Source organism: Carcharhinus amblyrhynchos, chromosome 11, assembly GCF_965287045.1.
Source record: "Carcharhinus amblyrhynchos chromosome 11, sCarAmb.v2.hapA, whole genome shotgun sequence".
Lineage (NCBI taxonomy): Eukaryota > Metazoa > Chordata > Chondrichthyes > Carcharhiniformes > Carcharhinidae > Carcharhinus > Carcharhinus amblyrhynchos.
The window spans coordinates 20,863,570-20,880,364 of record NC_137334.1 but is presented as its reverse complement, the minus strand read 5'-3'; the positions used below and the strand labels follow the sequence as shown (position 1 = coordinate 20,880,364).

The window sequence follows — 16,795 nt, the reverse complement described above, 5'->3', positions numbered from 1 at the left end:
TCCCTCTGACACTAAGTGACAATTTAGCATGGCCAATCCACCTAACCTGCACATCTTTGGACTGTAGGAGGAAAGAGGATGGCACAGTGGTTAGCACTGCTGCCTCTCAGTGCCAGGGACCCAGTTTCGATTCCAGTTTGGGTCACTGTCTATGTGCAGTTTGCATGTTCTCCCCGTGTCTGCATGGGTTTCCTCTGGATGCTCCAGTTTCCTCCCACACTCCAAAGATGTGCGAGTTAGGTGGATTGACAATGTTAAATTGCCCCTCGGTGTCAGGGGGACTAACTAGGGTAAAAGTATGGGTAATGGGGATAGGGCCTGGGTGGATTGTAATCATTGCAGACTCAATGGGCTGAATGGCCTCTTTTTGCATTTTAGGATTATCTGATTTGATACGAAACCGGAGCACCCGGAGGAAACCCACGTAGACACAGGGAGAACATGCAGACTCCACACAGACAGTGACCCAAGCCAAGAACTGCCATCCTCACTGACAAATACCTGTTTTTCCCTTCTCATTATCTGTCAAATGTAGAGACAGTGCTGATGGCCAGTTGCATGTACAGAAAGCACTGGCTTGGGTAGACTAACATGGTTTACTATTTCGGTCTACCCTGTAATCTTCTCCAGCCACACAATCCTGAGATTTCTCCATTCCTTGAATTCTGGCCTGCCATGAATTTTCAATGAGAATTGTTTTGCTATTGGTGACCTTCAGTTACCTGGGCCCCCAAGCTCTAGCATTCCCTCCCTAAACATCTCTGTGAGCAGCACGATAGCACAGTGGTTAGCATTGCTGCCTCACAGCACCGGGGACCCGGGTTTGATTTACGTCTCGGATCACCATCTGTGTGAAGTCTGCACATTCTCCCCGTGTCTTCGTGGGTTTCCTCTGGATGCTGCAGTTTCCTTCTACAGCCCAAAGATGTGTGGGTTAGGTGGATTGGCCATGGCAAATTGCCCCTTAGTGTCAGGGGAATTAGCTGGGGTTACAAGGGGCTATTCTGTTAGGGCCTAGATGGGATTGTCAGTGCAGACTCAATGGGCTGAATGGCCTTCTTCTGCTCTGTAGGGATTCTATATTTATCTGCTTTGCAATCCTCCTTTATGGCACTGCTTGAAACTTAACCAAGTGGTTATTGACCTAATATCTCCATATGTTATCTTCAATATTTTCCATATATCTCCATCCAAAGGTGTGTAGGTTAGATGGATTTGCCATGATAAATGTGTGAGGGTTACAGGGATAGGGCAGGGGAGAGGGCCTGGTGAAGATACTCTGTCAGAGAGCTAGTGAGGACTTGATGGGCCAAATGGCCATTTCTGCGCTGTAGGGATTCTATACGTGGATTAGTGTCACACTTTGTTTGAGAACAGACCTGTAAAGCACCTTGGCATGTTTCATTACATTATAAGGTGCACTATAAATGTAGGTTGTTGTTGTTTAAGTATTGAACAGATGAAAAAACAACTCCAGACAATAGTAAACAGGATCACGCGAAACTGATTTGCCCACTTGAACCAAGAGTGTTTGGTTTCAAATCATAGTCGTGTGTCATGGTATCAGAGCATCAGTGCAGTCAGCACTCTTGCATTCACCTAGCACCTATAAACAAGCGTGTCTTTTTCTTTCAGTCTCTCCGAGGCTCCTTAGGAAAGCTGGGCGTGCAAGAATACGGTCGGTGAGCCTGACTCCCACACCCGGTAGCGAGGCTGATGCACATTTACCTTCCCTACAGACCGAGTTATGGAGCTGGGGACGAGGCAAAGAGGGTCAGCTGGGCCACGGAGACATCCTTCCCAGGTAATGGGAAACCCCTTCATATACAGACCAGAACTGCACACACTGGGACTGCACATACCTCCATATACACACCGGGACTGCACTCATCTCCATTTTCAGACTGGGACAACACACACTTCCATATACAGACTGGGATTGTGGACACATCCATATACAGACCAAAACTGCAAACACCAGGACTGCAAACACCTCCATTTACAAATCAGGACCGCGCACACCTCCATATATACCAGGACCATACACTCCATATACACACCTGGACTGCAAACCTCTTCATATACAGACCAGAACTGCACACACCTCCATATACAGACCGGGACTGCAGACCCCTCCATATACAGACCAGGACTACAGACCCCTCCATATACAGACGGGGACTGCAAATATCTCCACATACAGAGTGGGACTGCAAACCCCTCTGCACGCAGACCGGGACTGCGCACACTTCCATGTACACACCTGGACTGCACACCTCCATATACACACCTGGGCTGCACACACCTCCAAATACACACCAGCACTGCGCACACCTCCATATACATACCAGGACTGCACACACCTCCATATACACACCAGGACTGCACACACCTCCAAATACACACCAGCACTGCACACACCTCCATATACACACCAGGACTGCACACACCTCCATATACAGACCAGGACTGCACACACCTCCATATACTGACCAGGACTGCACACACCTCCATATACAGACCAGGACTGCAAATCCTTCCATCTACAGACCGGGACTGCACACAGCTCCACACACAGACCGGGACTGCACACACTTCCATTTACAGGCCGGGACTGCAAACCTTTCCATACGCAGACTGGGACTGCAAACCCGTCCCTATACAGACCCAGACTACACACACCTCCATATACAGACCGGGATTGCACATATCTCCATATATAGACTGGGACTGATGTATAAAGATGAAGTGTGTAATAAACTCCAAATGAGGTGTCATAGTGAACACCTGAAACTGGAGTTAGAAAGTGTTGGGCCTTTTTGGATCTCGGAATACTGCACACAATGTTGGGTTGTCACCAGGTGTGATTATTAGTTAGAGAGCTGAGCGGGCAATCACAATGTTCTCGTCTTGCTTACAGGCTACATCCCCTATGCATCAAGAGCCTGAGCAGCAGGGAAGTGGTCCAGGTGGTGGCTGGTGCCTATCACTCGCTGGCTTTAACAGCCCGGTCGCAGGTAAGATCCACACCCACCTGCTGCATTTTTGCTCGCGTGCGTCTGATCCACAGGAGAGCCAGAGAGGCTGAAACAAAAACGGAAAACGCTGGAAAATCCCAGCAGGCCTGACAGCATCTGCGAAGAGAGAATAGAGACAATGTTGACAACCTTGGTGACCCAATGTTGAGAGTAAAGAAAATCAGAGGAGATTTATTCTTTGAGAGTTGGGGGAGGAGGGCTGGGGTTGTTGGTGGGGTGGGGTGGTGGTGTTGTTGTAACTGGACAAAGGGAATGTAAATAGTGATGAAGAAGGCTGAGAAAGATGCTAAAAGTGCCCATTAAGTGATCAGAATGTGTGAGTGGCCGAACAGAGGCACAGATTGTTAAGGGAGTGTCAGGATTGTGGCAAGTACACAGACAGCCCAAACTGAAACATTAATATCGAAAGGCCAAGCAGCAGTGTTACCAAGGCAATAGGCTTTGGAATTTAGCCAATCAATTTGAATCAGGCACTTAGATACCAAAAACTTAGGACCAATCCTATTGTGGGAAATATTAATATGTCATCACAGGTATAAAAAAAGGAGGCTGTGGGGCAAAGAGGTAGAGCAACTGCCACCTGTCAGAGCTAACAGCTCTTAACTCTCTCTCTAGTGTGAGAGGGACATGAGGATATTGAGTCAGGTAAGTTTGATGGGGAGTGGAATATGTGTGTTAGTCTTTCATTGCCACCCTTTCTCCATATTTTTCATATTTTAGCCTTTTTCTTTCCTTTGAGAGAGAGAGAGAATCACTAACTCTCACAGCTTCATCTATGTCTTAGAGAAAAACACCATCTAGATAGCAAAGGTACCAAAGAAGAAGGAAGTTCCAGTCAGAAGAATCAACAGAGAAAGCCCAGAATATTCCAGAAGAGACAAAACCTGGTTGTAATTTAGAGAGTGGCTAAATTCTAATTTTTGTTAATGAGTGGGGTTTGTATTTATTGGAACAGCGTACCATTGGAATCTTGTTTTATTCAGGAATAGTTAATAGTTAGAAGGGATTTATTCAGATAGTATTTAGTTAATTTCTTCATTGATAGATAAATAAATTGTTACATGTTGATTTTAGAGAGAGTGTCAGGGATTTATTATCTATTTAACCACTAGGAGTTGCTGAAGAGCAGGTCACACCACTTCACACACGTTTTACAGATTATAGGCCAGGTACTCCTCTTTGTGTGTTTCAGTGTTAGTTCTCAGAGGGGGTATCCACCTCTGCTTTATAACAACAAGCAAACTAAGACAGACATAACATGAATGTGGGATAAATGTGAGGGAATATGTGGCCAAAGCTGGGGAGTGATGGGATAGAGGAATGGAGAGAGGCAGATGAATGTTAACCGTTTACCTATTGGTCCCAGGATCAGATGCTGTTAGTGTAGAAAAGCCCTGGATTGGGCACCGATCAGCTCTTTTAGACAAATCTCCCTTGCTGGTAACACTGCCTTGACTGGACCAAGGAGGAAATGCAACAATCACCTCCACAAGGCTCTCAAGGTGGGGGAATACATTACCAAACCTCAAGAGTCTTTTGTCCTGTGAAGTTTGTATCCTATGTATGCAGGTAGAAGCTTAATGATTTCACACTGATTCTGTGGGTCCTCAATTTTCTTCCTCCAGGTCTACTCGTGGGGTAGTAATGCCTACGGACAACTTGGCCACACAGAGTCACCCACCGTCATGCCCCGCCTCATCAAGGTATGGCATAGCCAAGCTTTCAACTCAGAAATATGAACAAAAATTGCATTAAAGTTGTTATGAGACATGTGCATAAGCTGTTGATATAGGCAGACCAGGTAAATCCCCACCTTCTGAGAATCGCACAGGGTTTACAAATCTGGAATTAAGAATCTACTGATGACCATGAAACCATTGTCAATCATTGGAAAATCCATCTGGTTCACTAATGTCCTTTCGGGAAGGAAATCTGCCATCCTTACCTGATCTGACCTACACATGACTCCAGATCCACAGCTGAACAAAGAACAGTACAGCACAGGAACAGGCCCTTCGGTCTACCAAGCCTGCACCAATCACGTTGTCCTAGCTAGACCAACCGCTTATATCCTTCTATACCACGGCTGTTATTTCATTCATACAGATAAGTCTTAAATGTGGCTAATGTAACTGCCTCGACCACCTCACTTGGCAGTGCATTCTAGGTCCCCACCACCCTCTGTGTAAAAAAACCTCCCCCTGCATGCCTCCACTGAACATTCCTTCCCTTCCCCACCACCACCACTGCACTGCCACAATACAGGCAACTAGGGATGGGCAATAAATGCTGGCCAGCCAATGATGCCCATATCCCATGAATGAACAGAAAGAAAACATAGAAGGCATTGAACTGCAGAGACAAGACTGCCCATTTAAGAGCCTCAGTCTACACTGAGTTAGGTGGTCTCAGTAGGGCCTCTTTTATAGCAGGAGCAGAAAAAGTCCTGCAGGACACTCTCTGCTTGTTACTGTATTATTCTAAAGTGCAGTTTTTATTTAGGAACATGATCAGGTTTTGTTTCTGCCAATGTTAGGTTTTAGTGATGATATTGAGGGTTAACTATTGTTTAAAAGTTTTATTAGTGTCACAAGTAGGCTTACATTAACACTGAAATGACATTACTGTGAAAATCTCCTAGTTGCCACAATCCAGCACCTGTTCGGGTACACTGAGGGAGAATTTAGCATGGCAAATGCACCCTAACCAGCATGTGGAGGAAGCCAGAGCACCCGGAGGAAACCCACGCGGACATGGGAGAACATGCAGACTCCACACAGACAGTGACCCAAGCTGAGAATCGAACTCGGGTCCCTGGCACTGTGAGGCAGCAGTACTAACCCATTTGCTGCCCACTTGCCCTATTAGTTGTCAAAGTCTGAAATCAGCACCTAGCCCTGGTAATTCTCATCCTCTGTTAGAGCTAAACAATTCTCTCACTGCAGCCAATCCCTCACTCAGCCCCACTCACCCATCACCTCCATCCTCACTGACCTGCATGCGCTTCCCAAACTCCAAATGCTTCTGCTCATCCTCGGATCAATCTCTGGCCTTGCCCACCTGACCTCTGAACCTCTCCCAGAAGTCTCTGACTTTCTCAGCACCCCTCACTCCTATTCTCTCCCCTTGGTTTAGAACTTAGAATCCCTACAGTGCAGAAGGAGACCATTCAGTCCATCAAGTCTTCACCGACCACGATCCCACCCAGACCCTATTCCCGTAACGCCACACATTTACCCTGCTAATCCCCCTGACACTAAGGGGCAATTTAGCATGGCCAATCCACCTAACCCACACATCTTTGGAGTGTGGGAGGAAACCAGAGCATCTGGAGGAAACCCACACAGACGCAGGGAGAACGTGCAGACCGCACACAGACAGTGACCCGAGGCCAGAATTGAACCTGGATCCCTGCTGTCCCGGTGATGGGGCCTTCTTTGTGGAACTGTGCGCCCGACACCTTCGGCAGATGTGGGGGGGCAGGAGAACATAAGAGTAAGTTTACAGATGTCGGGCTACTGTCGAACATTAGTCCGGAAACCTCACGACCACTCAGAATTAAACTGACCTGTAAGTGTTTTCCTGGTACAGATTCCAGAGGGTGTCCGTGTGTGGGATGTGGCAGCGGGACAAGGACATTCTCTGTTTTTGGCCGATGAGGCTTCTTTCCAGCCCATCATCTATTACAGTGGACGACTGGAGCTTCCAAAATCCGGGAACGCTGATCTCGGCCGTTCCTGCACCCAGCAGCCACTGCTTCTGTCATCCTGCGGTCAGGCAAGTCAAACTCACAACATTCCTTATTGTTCAATGACATTTATGCAGTGAATCCGGAATGTTCCAAGGAGAGTTATACCATCTTTAAAACATATCTTAAGACAGATTTTCTACAATTGCATTAAGTAACGATAGAATCATAGAATCCCAACAGTGCGTAAGGAGGCCACTTGGCCCATTGAGTCCTCACCAATCCCACGCAGGCTCCACTCCCGCAACCCCATGCATCCACCCTGCTACTCCCCCTGTCACTAGGGACAATTTAGCACGGCCAATCCACCTGAGCCGCGCATCTTTTGGACTGTAGGAGGAAACCGGAGCACCCAGATGAAACCCATGCCGACATGGGGAGAACGTGCAAACTCCACACAGACAGTGACCCAAGCTGGGAATTGAACCCAGCTCCCTGGCGCTGTGAGACAGAAGCGCTAACTACTGTGTGCTGCCCCAGAATTTGCCAGTAAAAGCAGCAGAAGTGGGAAAATATCGTGATCTTGACTGGGATGTTTGGTTGGCAGGGTGGTTCTGGTTGGGGGTGGGGGGCCAGGAAGGGCTGGAAAAGAGCCTCTCTTGGAGAGTCAGTGCAGACTCAATAGGTTGAATGGCCTCCCATTGCACTCCAGGGATTCTACAGAGATCTATACATCAGGCGTAGTTGAATTGGATGCTGGGTTTGGGGATTGGGATCAACTGGGAATGGCCAAATCAGGTTTCTCACCCTCAAGTTCTTATGCAGAGTTGTATCAGTTTTAAATAAGTTAGATATTTTGATTAAACTCCACCCAAATCCTCAAACATCCAGGGATATACGACACAAATCAGGATGTTAAAAGTAATAATGGAAGTTTTTCCGCTTCCAACTGCAATATGGTGTTGTGGAGGAAGTTACTGAGAAGGTTGACAGCATGGTGGGAAAGTGGTTAGCGCTTCTGCCTGACAGCACCAGGGACCCGGGTTCGATTCCCGGCTTGGGTCACTATCTCTGCGGAGTCTGCACGGGTTTCCTCGGGGTGCTCCAGTTTCCCCCCACAATCCAAAGATGTGAAGGTTAGGTGGATTGGCTATGCTAAATTGCCTCTTAGTGTCAGGAAGGTTAGTAGGGTAAATGCGGATGGGATTGCGGTCAGTACAGATTCAACGGGCCGAATGGCCTCCTTCCATACTGTCGGGATTCTATGATTCATGGTGTTAGAGTAAGAATAGCTCTGAAATAAAAGGGAATCAGAAGGGAGTGAAAGGAGAGAAAGGAGTGCAAGGGAGGCGAAGTTGGATTTAGAGTGTACATGTCTAAATGCATTGGACATGGCATTCAATAGTTTTACCATTGCTAAATCCCCCACTATCAACATTCTGGAGGTTACGATTGTCCAGAAAATGAACTGGACTGGCCATATAAAGCAACCGAATTGATTGATATCCCCTCTACAACCTTCAACTTTCACTCCCTCCACCACTGATGCACAGCAGCCGCTACAAGATGCGCTGCTGCAACTCAGCAAGGCTCCTTCAACAGCACCTTCTAAACCCAAATCATCGGCCATTTAGATGAACAAGAGCAGCAGACACATGGGAACGCCACCATCTGCAAGTTCCCCTTCAAGCCACTCATTATCGTGACTTGGAAATATATCGGCCATTCCTTCACTGTCGCTGGGTCAAAATCCTGGAACATCCTTCCTAACAGCACTGTGGGCATACGGACATCAGCTGGATTGCAGTGGTTCAAGGAGGCAGTTAGGGATGGGCAATAAATGCTGGTCTAGCCAGCGACACCCATGTCCTATGACAGGATGCAACAAGATAATTGCTTTTCAGACCAGAGGAAAGAGTGCAATGGTTTTACCAGGTATTTGGACTTGCTCATTCTGATTGTTAAATATATATCCAAGTCATTAACACATGTCAAGCTTTGGAGATGACACAAAACCTAAAAAAGGACAATGAGAAGTTTCACAACACCAGGTTAAAATCCAAGAGGTTTATTTGGAATCACAAGGTTTCAGTTCAGTTAACTGTCCTGGCTTGAGACAATTCACACCTCTTTAGCCTGAGATTATCCCTCTCTCCACTCGCCCTGTCAGTACCTGTAAGGACTTGATTACCTGTAAAGATTCACACTCCAACCACTATCTTGCAGTAGTGTCTCTGTCTATATATGCTGTGTTTGTGAAACCTACCTCTCTCACCTGATGAAGGAGCAGCACTCCAAAAGCTCGTGATTCCAAATAAACCTGTTGGATTTTAACCTAGTGTTGAGAGATTTCTTAGTGTCCCTATCCCAGTCCAACGCCGGCATCTCCAAATCATTAAAAAAAGTGGGGAAATTTAAAAAGGTCTTAAACTCAGACAATTCAAAACTTGAAAGGCAAATATCTCTGTGCAAAAGACGTTATCATTTATTGAACATAAAACATAGAACAAGAGAATACAAATGTACAGCCGACTGGAGACTCATGAAGAGTTAAATAGCTCTGGAACAAAGTGACACAGTCTCTCTGAAAGATCTGAAATACAGAATCAAAAGCAGATCAATTATACTTTTTTCTAATCAATAATTCTGCCTCTTTAGATTAAAATCAATTCCATTTAACAGTGATACATCAATACAAATCTCCATCAAGTACCTCAGCCAACTATATGATACTTAATAGCATGGTGATATCTTATTCGTCCAACTGATTCCAGATGTAATCTCCCTCTTGGCTCTAACTACATCTTTGTTGCCTGATAACAGCAGATGCTACCGCAATGGACGTTCCCACTGGTTCACTGCCAAGATGAATAGACGTGTTCCTGCATCCAGGGGTATATCTATCCTTATGTCTGGGCAATGAATACATCTGTTCATTCATGTTGCACAATATGTCCCCTCTTAGGAATGCCACACAATAAGTCTTGCTGACTAACCAGTTCCCAGACCTTTGGCTTTAAATTATTGATTTTTACTCCTGTGCCTTTTAGCTACTTTGCTTGACTAAACCATACTTTACATTAAACTATATTTAAAATATCAGCATATATGTTTTAAAATCATAACTATTTCTTTTGATTCACTTACTGCATTCACATATATGTAAAACTGTTTGTGTTAACTCATGTGAGAATTTAACTCCTTACTGATCTCTTGTCCTCTGAAAGACTGCATTCTGCCAATAAACCGGTTAGAAACTCCCCTCCACAATGAGAAAGATAGTAACAAGCTCCAGGAGGACAGAAAGTAACGATTACTGAAGGGAAAACAAATGATTGATAACATTTAATGCAGAGAGTGGTGATGCCTTTGTAGAAAAAGTGACGAGACAATATTAACCAAACAATACAATTTTAAAATGGGTCCAGGAATAGAGACCTGGTGATATACAGACACAAACAATGAAGCTGATTGGACAGATTGAGAAAACTGTTAGAAGGCCATGGGATCTTTAGTTTTGTAACTAGCAGCAGAGGGCACAAAAAGACCATAAGACGTTGGAGCAGAAATAAGCCGCTCGGCTCATCGCATCTGTTCCATCACTCAATCATGGCTGATATTCTTTTCATCCCCATTCTCCTGCCTTTTTCCCATAACCCCTGATCTCCTTATTAATCAAGAACCTATCTATCTCTTGTTTTAAAGACACTGAATCACCTGGCCTCCACAGCCTTCTGCAGCAGAGTTCCACAGTTTCACAACTCTGAAGAAATTCTTCCTCATCTCTCTTTTAAAGGATTGTCCCTTTAGCCTGAGGTTGTGCCCTCTGGTTCTAACTTTTCCTACTAATGGAAACATCCTCTCCATATCCACTCTATCTAGGTCTTGCAATATCCTGTACATTTCAATAAGATCTCTTCTCATCCTTCTAAACTCCAAGTACAGAAGGAGAGACTTCAACCATTCCTCATACGAAAAGCTCTTCATTCCAGGGATCATTCTTGTGAACCTCCTCTGGAACCTTTCCAAGGCCAACATATCCTTCCTTATATGGGGCCCAAAACTGCTCACAATACTCCAAATGGGGTCTAACCAAAAAGTTTCAAATTTATGTTAATCTTCCAGACAACACTGGCTGAGCCATGGAAAAAGTAATGTCTTCAATTCTGGGCACCATGCTGTTAGAAAGGACATCAGGATACTCAGGAGGCTACAGAGGAGATTTGTTAGAATGATACCCAGGGACAAGAATTCAGTTACACAAAGCACTGACATTAATTGAGTGTGTTAAAGTTCAAATGTTAGAAGTTTTAATGTTTATTTATCAGTGTCACAAGTAGACTTACATAAACACTGCAATGAAGTTACTGTGAAAATCCGCTAGTTAGCACACTCTGCTGCCTGTTTGGGTACACTGAGGGAGAATTTAACATGGCCAAGGCACCTAACCAACATGCCTTTCAGACTGTGGGCAGAAACCGGAGGACCTGGAGGAAACCCACGCAGACACAGGGAGAGCGTGCAGACTCTGCACAGACAGCGACCAAAGCTGGGAATGGAACCTGGGTCCCTGGCACTGTAAGGCAGCAGGGCTAACCACTGTGCCACCCGTTCTCCTCAGAGCAGAGATTTGGCAAGTGTCCTTGATCATTGAGCAAGTAAATAAGGAGATACTGTTTCCAGTGACGGAGGGATCAAGAGAAGGCAGATTTAAAAACACAGGCTAATTGGCAAACGAAAGAGCAGATTATGATCCCCACCCTGTTGTTGTGGTCTGTAACGCATTGCCAGGAGGGTTGTTGAATCTGCTTCCACTAATACGATGGGCCAAAGGGCCTTTGCTGCACCGTATAACCCTTATGGGCAGAATGACCCCATCCCACCCAATACAGGAATTGTAGCAGGTAGGAGTGGACTACAAAGATCCGTTGACCTCTGGTGGGAATTTCCAACCTTGGAGCGAGTGCACCTGGAAAATCCCATCCAATGTCTCCAATAGCTTTGAAGAGAGAATTCCAAACATTTGAAGGGGACAATGTTTTAATAGTTAATAGGGACAATGTAAGGGAATGTTTGGATAGTGCTTTAAATAAAACAGACAGGATGGCTAAATGACCTTCTGAGAGTTTAATTCTATGGTATAAAAATAGGAGACATTTACTTTGTTTAAGGGAAGAGCCAGCCTGACCCAAAGCATCAATTTACAAAAGTCACTGCAGATAGTGTGTTTATCACTACTTTCTCCCTAAATCACTGTCATGTCTTTAACTGGAACCATAAAATCCCTACAGTGCAGGAGGCTATTCAGCCCATCAAATCTGCAGCAACCTCTTAGCCAGGCTTACCCTCTAAGCCTACCCCACTAACCAAATATCCTCGGATACTAAGGGGTAATTAACATTGCCAATTCACCTAACCTGCATATTGCCTCGTGATCTTATTTTTATACCTTTGAATCATACACATAGGCGGCCTTTCATCTAACCTGCATATCTTTAGACTGTTTAAAATCCAGTTGCATCTTTTGCTACATGACTTGTCTCTTGGTCCCAGTTTCGCAGCCAATACGGGCAGCACAGTAGTTAGCACTGCTGCCTCTGGGTTCAATACCCCAGCTTGGTATACTGTCTGTGCAGAGTCTGCACGTTCTTCTTGTGCCTGCATGGATTTCCTCAGGGTGCTCCAGTTTTTTCCCCCCCACAGTCTGAAGACATACTGGTTAGGTGACTCAATGTATCCAAACAGGCACTGGAGTGTGACAACTAGGGGATTTTTCACAATAACTTCACTGTTGTGTAACTGTAAACCAACTTGTGACACTAATAAATAAACTTAAAAAAGGCTACTTCCACATTTAGCCCCTGAAGGATGGTAATCAGCTGATGTTTTGAAGGGAGATTTCACATGCACCATATGAGTGAGTCATGTGGATGATCTGCCCTTTCAACCAGCTGCCCCCTGGAGAGTGACATTGCAACCTGTTACAACAGGGAGGAACACCTGTAGTCTGTTCCCAATAACTGGAAGCCCATTTATTGGCCATTAGTAGACCAGGTCACAGCTGCAGCTTGTTGGGAGGTGGAATTACTTCATTTCATACTCAGTGTCTTAATCTCTGCTCCAAGTAATTAACACCATAGAGTATCCAGGCTTTGCAGTGGTCAGATGATCTATCTTCCTCTGCAGTGATGGTTTGCATGTGACTGCATTGATCCCTGGCCCTGAATATGTTTTTTTTTCTCTTCTGAGTAGCTGCTGTATTATGAGGCAATCTATTTTGAAGCATTGCAGTTTTTCTCCTGTACTGAGGGGGCAGCAGAGTTCTTCTCCCTCCTATGTGGATTGGGTAGGATAGTGGTATTTTGGCTCGATTCCTAAATCTTCATACAGGTTTTCTCTTCAAGTTTGGGGTGGAGGTTTTCCTGCTCATGCTTTCCATTGCTGTTGTATCTTCTATATTTACATTTCTCATCTATACGCTTGTTCTTTCTATTGTTGAAAGAGTAAGAGTGTCTTTTGTTTATTCATGGGATGTGAATGTCGCTGGCCAGGCCAGCATTTGTTGCCCACTCCTAATTGTTCCTTGAAAAGACGGTGGTGAGCTGCCTTCTTGAGCTGCTGCAGTCCCTGTGGTGTTAGGAACACCCTTGGTATTGAGAAGGGAGTTCCTGGATTTAACCTAGTGATGAGAGGAAATTTGAAAGAATTTCAGAAACAGGAGAACATTCCATCCTTCAAACAAAAGTGATTTTTCTTTATTATTGTAATATATACTAGGACACAGTGCAAAGTATTGTTTCTTGTGTGCTATACAGACAAAGCATACCGTACATAAAGAAAGAAGAGAGTGCAGAATGTAGTGTGACATAGCTAGGATGTAGAGAAAGATGAGCTTAATATAGGTCCAATCAAAAGTCTGATAGCAGGTAAGAAGCTGTTCTTGAGTTGGTTGGTATGTGATCTCAGACTTTTGTATCTTTTTGGTTTATTATTGTCACATGTATTAGTGTACAGTGAAAAGTATTGTTTCTTGTGTGCTATACAGACAAAGCACACCATTCATTGAGAAGAAAAGGAGAGAGTGCAGAATGTAGTGTTACAGTCATAGCTAGGGTGTAGAGAAAGATCAACTTAATGCGAGATGGGTTCATTCAAAATCTGATGGCAGCAGTGAAGAAGCTGTTCTTGAGTCAGTTGGTACGTGCCCTCAGACTTCTGTATCTCTTTTCCAATGGAAGAAGGTGGAAGAGAAAATGTCCAGGGTGCATAGAGTCCTTAATTACGCTGGCTGCTTTACTGAAGCAGCAGGAAGTGTTGATAGAATTAATGAATGGGAGGTTGGTTTGAGTGATGGATTGGGCTGTATTCACAACTCTTTGTAGTTTCTTGCAATCTTGGTCAGAGCAGGAGCTATACCATGCTGGTATAGAAGGATGCTTTCTATGGTGCATCTATGGGAGTTGTAGCAAACATAGTGAATTTCCTTAGTCTCCTGAGAAAGTAGAGACGTTGGTGAGCTTTCTTAACTGTAGTGTCGGCATGGGGGAACCAGGCTATTGGTGATCTGGACACCTAGAAACTTGAAGCTCTTAACTATTTCCACTTCATCTATCTTGATGTAGACAAGGACATGTCCTCCGCTACACTTCCCAAAGTTGGTGACTATCTCCTTTGTTTTCCTGACATTGAGGGAGAGGTTATTGTCGTCACACCAGATTCGCTATTTGCAGGGACACCTTCACTTCAAAAAGACACAACTCCTTGTTACCTGTGGAATCTTGTGTAAATTTGCTGCTGTGTTTTGCCTAAAAAAAAGGAAATGTCCTCCGTGCCTTTTTCCAGCGCGTGGAGGCATTTCCTGTACGGGCTGCTGCTGCACACCTTTCACTACTGCATCCTCACATCGCCCGGATACACCTTGGCAGGCCTTGTTGCTGCCGGGCGGCAGAGGCCACCAGTGGAAGTCCCTTTATGGAGGGATCTCCCCCCGTTACATCGGAGACCTGGGGTGGAGGATGATGCATGCAGCAGTTCCGCACAATCGCAGGATTCACTGGTTCACAGGCTCCGAAGCTTGCCCCTTCTGTAGCCTTGTGAAGTCTGTGGACCATGTCTATGTTTTGTGTCTTATGTTGCACTCCCTTTTTGTTTTTCTGAAGAACCTTTTATTGATGTTTTGTTTGCACTTCAGTCCCACGCTCCTGATCTATGGACACCTGGTGCGGAGAGGGGAGGGTCGGGATGGCGACCTCCATGCGAACCTGGGCCTGGCAAAACGCGCCATTTACAGGTCCAGGCAGCGAGTGATTGAGGGGGGCCAACCGTCCTGACTGTCTGCCCCTCTACCGCGGCTACGTTTGCGGCCTGGTGTCCCTGGAGAGGGAGCATGTGGTGTCCGTGGGCACAGTCGATGCCTTCCATGCCTGCTGGGCACCACAGGAGCTGGGGTGCATTATAGACCCCGACAATCACATTTTGATTTGATGTGTCTTAATTTCCTTTGTACTTTTGTTTTTGTTCAGGCTGTTCCCCTTCCTTTTGGGGAGCTGCCCCTTTTACTTTGTCCTAATTTAGTTTGAGCTTGTCTATTTGGTTTGACCTTGAAATAGGACAACAGTGACTATTCTTTCAAAAATAAAGCATCTCATGGGCTTTGAGGTGATTTGAAATGTCCGAATTCGGTCAAGGCTTGTTGGTGGACTGGCCGAGTACTGAGGTATCTTACTGCCCTCAGCAAAGCGAAAACACTGTCGATGCTGTAAATCCAAGTGCGGGAAAGACTCAGGTCAGACCTGAGAGAGAAACAGTTAACGTTACGGGTCAGGTTCAACCGAATGGAGGGTCCGTTCATTCCTTTTAGTAGATGAAGATGGCACTAATACGATGAGTTTCTTTTACTGAACAGAACTTAAAATTAAAGCATTACAAAAGCGAACTGCCAGAGGAAAAAGAAAGCTAAAAAGAGAATGGCCTTTTCTGCAAATACCGTTCTGATCAAAACCAACCTCCAAAATAAGACTACTGGCTGAACTCAAAACATAGAGCTGAAACTACAATATGCGTTGTTCATTATTTTTGTCATTGAAATTGTTTGGCATATGCTGTCTGTGACTTGGCGACACACCTGGTTTATGAATAACTTTGGCTTATAAAAAGCCTGTCTTTCTAACATTTGTCGTTTCAAAAAATGCAGTCAGTTTTCTGGCTAACCCAGCATGCTTTCTGTATTTTTAAAATGTTAAGTTAAAGCTGAGTTGGTTCATTTTTTAAGCTTAGCATTTAAATGTAATTGCATAGGCAGAAATATCTTAACATGAAGCCTTTGCATAAATGAGGCAAACCGCACACAGGCTCAATAACCTATTTCTGGAGTTTAAGTAGTATTTTCTTCTCCTTCAGTAACTGTTTCTTGCTCCTGAAGAAAGAAGTCTCAGGGCTGTTCTGCCTTTGATTTTCTAGAACTGACTATCACTAGAACTGATTAGTTCTAGAAACTATCAGTTTCTAGAACTGACTTAGTTCTTTGACTATCAAAGAACTAAGAAAATCAGTTCTTTGATTTTCTAGAACTGACAAGTCAAGAACTGACTTGTGTCCCCACTCCTGTCCACAATCCCAGCAGCAGCCTGGCCTTGTTGAATAGTCAGTGGTTCCTGTCAACAAAGAACGGTACAGCACAGAGAAGGGCCCTTTGGATCTCCACCCCTCGCCAATTGCATTTACCTGTCTAAACCAGTCACTTATACCCCTCTCTTCCCCATCTGTTCATGTTTCTATCAAGATAAGTCTTAAATGTCACTAATGTGTCTGCCTCAACCACCTCACTTGGCAGTGCATTCCACGCCCCCACCACCCTCTGTTTTTAAAAAAAAAACAACATCCTGCACATCTCTACTGAACCTTTCCACCCCCCCCCCCCTTATCTTGAACTTGTGCCCCCTTGTAATTGTCATTTCTGCCCTGGGGAAAATGCTTCCAACTGTTCATCCTAAATGCACCCCTCATAATTTTATAAACTTCTTTCAGGTCACTCCTAGGTCTCTGTCTTTCCAGGGAGAACAACCCCAGT

At 45.0% G+C, this 16,795-nt stretch overlaps 1 protein-coding gene across 4 annotated transcripts in view; it reads left to right on the top strand.

Annotated features, from left to right (window-relative positions):
* als2b (alsin Rho guanine nucleotide exchange factor ALS2 b) overlaps window positions 1–16,795 on the top strand; it is a 103,047-nt gene that overhangs the window by 15,638 nt on the left and 70,614 nt on the right. For all 4 annotated transcript variants that reach the window (XM_080198737.1, XM_080198735.1, XM_080198736.1 and 1 more), the window contains exons 5-8: window positions 1,636–1,804; window positions 2,921–3,017; window positions 4,664–4,741; window positions 6,630–6,815. In XM_080198737.1, the coding sequence (XP_080054863.1) occupies window positions 1,636–1,804; window positions 2,921–3,017; window positions 4,664–4,741; window positions 6,630–6,815 (530 nt within the window). The remainder of the gene's footprint in view (window positions 1–1,635; window positions 1,805–2,920; window positions 3,018–4,663; window positions 4,742–6,629; window positions 6,816–16,795) is intronic.